Genomic DNA, 6,795 nt, shown 5'->3' on the forward strand with positions numbered 1-6,795 from the left:
ACCTGGATGACCGCATGGATAATGGCTGCCCTTCTTCCTGGCCCAGGCCTTTTTAAAACCTCCCTGACCTCAGCAGCCGGTCCAACCGAAGCTGCCAATACTGGCTACAAACCGTCCAATCTGCAAAGCATCCCTGGCTACCTGGGCCCGCGCGCAGGGCCGGGTCTTTCCCCCCCTTGCCCAGGTGACCAGAGCATCGCCTCCCAGGCGCCAGGCTTTTGTCTGCAGACAAGGAGCGAGATCCCCACTGTGAGGGATTCAACAGCAGCCTCTCAGGCTGGCTGAGACAGATCTCTGGAGAGGGGCACCGACGGGGGCATTTCTGCCACAGGCATGACATCTGGCTTGCGCAGGACATGGGCAGCTGACTGATGTTCCCCTTCTCTGAGCTGAGCTCAGTGACTAAAATTTCAGAACACCATGCCAGTGTTACAGCAGAGTTTCACAGGTCTGACATTCTCTGATGGTGGTGACACAAAAGACCTGATTGTACTAATACAATCTACAGTTACTACTTGCATAAGTTTTCATATAGATCATTTTTCCACTGGGGTAAATAATGGTGATTTCTCAAAGCCCTGCCCCTGTGCCTCTCTGCAGAGCACTTCCATTTTAACTTCACATGTGCTGGAACTCTGGCAGGACAGCAATGGAAACTTGCCTGGTCTCCTGCTAGCTCACCTTTCCACATGTCTCCCTGATCCTTCATATCTAAGGGGTAGCCCTGTCAGCATCTAAGGGGTAACCCACACACTCTGGTTCCATTGGGTCAGAGGTGTAATGGGTCCCAGGCTTTCTAATGGCTTTTGATGTGGGGAGCCATTGATCTAAGACTCCTGGAGCTTCCAAAATGTAATTAAAAAAAAATGCTCAGGAATTTACTTTCTGTTGAACTGTCCAGCTCTAGGCTTCAGCTCCTTATTTGAAATAAAACTACTATATATATTTTTTGCAGGTGGGAAAGTCAGTCTATGTCCAACAGGAAACCAAAACAGCCAGGCATTCAGAAGATAGCACACATTGCAGGGTTTCTTCTAAAAGGGTAGAAGCAGCTGGAGCTGAGCATTCAAAAACGTCACAGCAGTGAGTTCAAAGCAGTCAGGTTATAATGTCACTGCTCCTGTCCAGGGTGACCTAGGGCAGGCTGCAACAGTGATGAGGCTTGTCCCTAGATAGTGCAATTGTAAGAGTGACAATCAGTCCCAGCTGAGAACTGTATACAGAAATTATTTCAAATGGTGAATGCACTTGTTGCTAAACTAGCACTCCTGTACAAACATTCAAGCTTCCAGTTTTGTGAATCAGGAAAATTGCAGCATTTTGGCTTATTGAACCAAAGTGAAATATTTTCTGTCCTGTTAGTTTGGCCTTATGCTGTATCTATGTGTGGTGCCACAAGGATTTGGGACAGTTGATGCTGAGCTACCTACTGGCCACCCCTCCACACCTTCAGCCAGATACACACAGCTCACCCAATGTCTCTCTTCATGTACTGCTCTCAACCCTCTGACTGAGATGCTTGATACATCAGGGAGGTCAAATGACAGTAGGTGCACCCTTGGAGCTGTAGAGCAACTTGGGCAACCAGCAATGCGGACAATAGGTGGTAAAGGGCGTTGTGCCCTGTTACTGAGAGAGGGAGAGAGTGAGGGCTGTGCCTCAGTTGAGACTGGAAGAGGCAGGCTGTGGGCTACAGGAAAAGATCTGGAGGGTTGCACTCCTGCACTTGCACCTCCCTTGATCCCTTCTCCACCCACTGTTTAAAACCAACAGCCTGGCAGTGGCAGCAGCATCTAGTCTGGCAGTGCTGAGGGAGTCACTTGACTTCATGGCTTATTATAATCTACCTGGTCCCTTCGAAACTCTTTGTTCCTTGGGTATTAACAGCTGACCCTCCTTTCTTTATAATGGTCCTCATGTGCCACAATCATTCTGGTCTTCGTTCTACAATTCTGCTGTCTGTTAACTGCTCCTCCGAATAAAGCTCCTATTTCATAGCTCTTAAGATGGTTATTAACTCACTTCAATTAAGTTGTATGTGTTTTTGCTTCAACCTTAAACTGAACAATACATCCCTATACTCCTAACATATTAGCACAGTTTCTATTTTATTCTTAACTGGAGAAAAATAAATGCTGTTTTACATGTGATGATGATGCACCTCCCCATCTGCACCCCCGTTTTCAAAATTCCAGATCCCCAAGTTTGGCTTTACAAGCCCTGCACCAAAGGCAGAGAGGGGCAGTCTGAGCTGTGCAGAGCTGTAATCAGGAGCTCATGGCTGGCAGCAAAGAGAAGCCATTCAGGGAACTGGAGATAACTCTGGCTGTGCTAACTGGAGGAGGTCCCAGTGCTGAGTGAGGAAACAATATGGAAGCATCTCAGAAACATATGGGTGCGAGGAGCCATCCTGCCTGGAGATGGAGTGGCGCAGAGCATCTTCCTGGCACGCATCCCCTGCTGACTTTTGAGGCTATGGTGGGAAAGTGGGGGATTTCCAGGATGAGGTCCCTAATTTCTGGATTTCCATATGGTCAGCCTACCTAAACCTCTAGGTTTGGTTAGTTGTTCTCCACTATCCAATTAGTCCCCCTTTTTTGGAAATAAGGACACTGGTCAATATGCTCCACATGAGCCCTCCCCAAATGCTGAATGGAGGCAATGAATCACTTCCTGGGTCTTGCATGTGACAGTCCTCCTCCCAGGCCCCAAAAGTCCACTCTCATTTTTTTTTCTTCAGTACAAATGGCAAAGAGTGTCTCCATATGGCATGAAAAACACCTCATGAAAAATAGAGATAAATATCCAGTTAGGTGGTGATGCAGAAGCCTCTCCTGCACTAGAGCACTGCACTTCACACAATTTGCAGAAGTTCACATACATAAATTAAAGCAGTGAGACAGCTGGTATGATGTAATATCAAATGACTTCCATGCTACTTAAAAAATAGTCATTTGACAAAAAACAACACTGTTCCTGAAAAGTGATGAAAATCATGAGATGCTAAATCCATGATAAACAATTCATCTAGGTTCTGTCAAACACTCTATATTGAAAGCAACTATTACACACACACACACACACACACACACACACACACACACACACAGATATATAGATATGTGAGTGACATATGCAAAATGCATGTACTCGTTTGTTTGTATGTGCACGTGTATATGGACAAAAACAGACACACGTGCACATGTAAAAGGGTCATGCCATTCTTGAACTGAGAAATTACAAGATTTAAAGGACAGCATTCTGAAACTGTCTTGCATGTTATATTTAGTAATTTAAACCCCTAAACCCTTGAAAGCAGAACAACCCATTTATATTTGTGAAGCAGAGGTTTTTCATAACTGAAATTAAACCTCTGAGGATGGAATGGGTCTAACGCCTTTAATCTCTCTCTTGTTTTAATATGTTGCACGCAAAGCAGTAAGGTAAAATAACCAAAATGGTGGCTATGCCCGCATTAACTCTTAACAGTTTCCCACAACGCAGAAACTACAAGCATTGAGAAAGTCTCAGCTGAGTATTTCTGGAGGCATTTTCTGGCACTACAGCTGCCACCAGTGTAAACTGATCAACAATCAGCTCTCTCTGATATAGTAGTTAGTGCACTGGGAGCATAATAGGGACAATGAGGGGTCCTTTTCTGGGCCCTGGAAGCTCACACATGAGGATGGGCTGCCAGGCCTGCTCAGAGGGCTGTAGTTGCTCACATTTACCCATGGCATCGTAGACTCTGAGTCCTATCATCAAAAGCAGGCACAGCACCTGGGTCCCCAATGCCAGTGCATGGGGCAGCCAGGAGGAAGATGCCCTGGGAGACACTGACCCAGAAAGGGAGAGAAATGAACAGGAAGGTGAGGAAAACAAACCACTTCTCACCCAAAAATTCAGATCAGCCTGGAGCTCATGGGAACATTTCCAACCTCAGAGCAGGACCCCACGCAGCCCAGGAGCAAACCGCTGAGCAGACAGGTGCAGGGAGAGGACAGAGGGGAAGGACTCTGCCAGCACCCAGGGCAGAGGTGCAGGTCAGGGGGCAATTCTGCTGCCCAGTGGGGAGGGGAGGGGGACGGCGTCTCACCTTCCTGCTCCCCTCCCTGCAGCTGCTACTGCTGTGCCTGCTGCTGCAGCAACAATGGCCCGTGGCTGGGGCCCCCGGCCCTGGGGGCCTGGTAGAGGTATAGGCTTGCCAGGGGATGCCCCTGGTGTGCTCCCTCATCCCCCAGGTGTGGGGCTGTGCCTCCCATGACAAAGCCTCTGCGATGGGACAGAGGGGTCCTTCCTCCCTCTCCACTGAGACACACTGCTTGGCATGGGGCTCTGCCTGCCCAGCTCCTCCAGGTGGGTGGTGCAGGGCTGCCCCTGTCATGACCAGGACTCCTGTAGGGAGGGGTCATCCCGGTCCTCTCTCTAAGTCAGCACCCAGGGCTGGTGCCTCACGCACCCACCCCTCACCCACCCACCCATTCCCCTGTTGGGAATGGAGACCAAGGAAGCCAGGAAGCCGGGAGAATGCCTGGGCAGATGTGTGTGCGGGAGGTGCTAGAGCTGGAAGACAAGCACGTCCTGCTCCTGGCAGCCCCTGGGCAGGGCTGGGTCCTACACCTGGCAATGGAAACTCTTAGGAAACAAATTGCAGGGGGAAGCCCCAGATACATCTCCCATGAGTGTCAACTGCACTAGGGGGAAAGAACCAAGGCATCATTTATGGGAAGGACAATAATGGGTTCAGTGGATTCAGGAGCCTGTAATGTGTGACAGAGGAGGGCTCCCTCCAGGCCCCAGGGCTGCACTGTGAGGAAGAGCTGAGCTGCTGCAGCTGTGTCCATCACTTTTGGGAACATCCACTAGGAACAAGGGAGCGAGTGACCTGCACTGAGGGAGGGAGCAATGGTGTCTTGTTTCTATCGTGCTGTGACATGGCAGAGGGGAATCGGGAAGGATGAGCTCCAATCCCAGCTTAGCTCATGTTACTGCCCCACAGACCTCTTTACCCACACGGTACCTCTGTGCCCAGCAGGCAGATGAGTCTGTCTCTGCATCTTTGGAGAAGTTCCCAACCGGAGGTGTGATGAGAGGTCCTCCTGTCCCCGCGTTCCCAGTGGGGTCTAGCAGAGATGGGTAAGACTTGGCTGAAATGCATTCAGGAGTGGGACGTGAGGAGGACTTGGTCAATCTTTGAGTGACTTTCACACTGAAATGTAGCAGCTCAGACTTACGGTTCGGAAGGAAAATTTTACCCATCATGAGAAAAAAAACATGATGGTTTCAAACATGCTTCTAGTCTGCATCTGGGCAAGACAGGATGATCTTTCAAAATATCTCATAATATAGACAGAAGTGAGACTGAGAGACAGACAGACAGAAAAATTCCCCCTGAAGTTGCAGAGACCTGGGCCTTCCCCTGGGACAGGAGAGACCGAGGCTCTCAGACTATTCCCATCTCTGCATGCAGCACCTGGTCATCTGGCAATTTCAAGAGCGAGGCAGTGCCCTGCCATGGCCGGTGCCATGAATAAGGACGGGGCTCCTTAGTGTCACTTTTAGCACTTCCCCAACATTTCTCCCTGATGCTCTCCAGGCCCATTACACATCACTATATCCCAAGAAGCTGGCTGCCGTCTGCTCTTTTCTCCACATTTCTCCTTGTGGACGCTCCCTCAGCCAGCGGCAGAGACTGTATCAGCACTGCTCCACCCTGCCCGCCCAGGCAAGAATCCAGCTTCTCCATGTGCTCCCCAGGACGACTTCTCTCTGGAGGAACAAAACTGCCTTCAGCTACAACAGGTCCCACAACTGACCCCAGCTCTGTGACAAATCTCTCCACTTCCCCTACCCAAAAAATAAACCAGCTAAATCCTCCTCACAGCCCATTCTCTATGTGTATCTTATTTACTTAGTCTACCCTGCCTTCTCCTACAGCAGTCACAGCCCTGGGACACTGCAGATGGGTAAGATTTGGCTGGAAGAGATTCAAGGGTGGGACGTGAGGAGGACCTGGCGACTGAACAGCTCAGACCCTGCAGAGGAGCAGTGCAGATCCAGGAGTGTGAGGGAAGTGGTCATCTGTCCTGAGAGACTGGTCATCTTTCCAAACCATGGCCCCATTTTGCCCAGGCAAAAAGGAGTGGAGTCTAATAAAAGGGGAAAAGACAGAGAGAGAAACTCCTCCCTGAGGTGGCAACAGCCTAGGTACTCCCAAGGGACATAGAGGACTCAGACTGCTTGCGGACGTTTAAAAAAAACCCAAAGACTGAGCTTTTACTGTAAACGCAGGGCAGCCCCGTACTGGGTCCAGTGCATGCCCAGAAGAGGAATCACATTAGTTGGACCCAGCTCGCCCAACATTTGTATAGATCAGGTGCTTTAGTGGGGTTTTGTTGAAGCTTTTATCTAATGATTAAATTTGCTTTAGATAAAAGCACCAAAAAGGCCCCGTTTAAGCATCCAATCTATACAGACACTGCAGAGCCAGGCTGGGGTAACACACTTCTTCTTCCAGTAAAACACATGTTTTTCGTCTCCAGGCATCCTCAAGCAACCGCACCTGGCCATTCAGTGCTTGGAGGAGGGCTGCACTGACTTGCTGTAGCCTGTGTGAAGATCTGGGCGGTGAGCAGCCAGCAGAGGACACAGACAGAGCTCTGTACAGTCAGCTTTCAGCAGCGCCCTCATTCCCCACTCAATTCCCCACTCCCAATAAAAGCACAAATTAACTGAGACATGTGCCTGTGTGGTCTGTGCCAGCTATTTTGCTCTGTGGCTTCCTCAGTGACTGGC

At 49.6% G+C, this 6,795-nt stretch overlaps 1 protein-coding gene across 1 annotated transcript in view; it reads right to left on the reverse strand.

Moving 5' to 3' along the window:
* LOC112548727 (C-type lectin domain family 1 member A-like) overlaps positions 1-5,057 on the reverse strand; it is a 12,385-nt gene extending 7,328 nt beyond the window's left edge. Inside the window, exons 1-3 of the mRNA XM_025195304.1 lie at positions 5,021-5,057; positions 3,732-3,836; positions 339-402 (exon numbers count right to left, since the gene is read on the reverse strand). Of these exons, the coding sequence (XP_025051089.1) occupies positions 339-402; positions 3,732-3,836; positions 5,021-5,057 (206 nt within the window). The remainder of the gene's footprint in view (positions 1-338; positions 403-3,731; positions 3,837-5,020) is intronic.
* Between the last annotated feature and the right edge of the window lie 1,738 nt (positions 5,058-6,795).

This window comes from Alligator sinensis, unplaced genomic scaffold, assembly GCF_000455745.1.
Source record: "Alligator sinensis unplaced genomic scaffold, ASM45574v1 scaffold756_1, whole genome shotgun sequence".
In the NCBI taxonomy this organism is placed as follows: domain Eukaryota; kingdom Metazoa; phylum Chordata; order Crocodylia; family Alligatoridae; genus Alligator; species Alligator sinensis.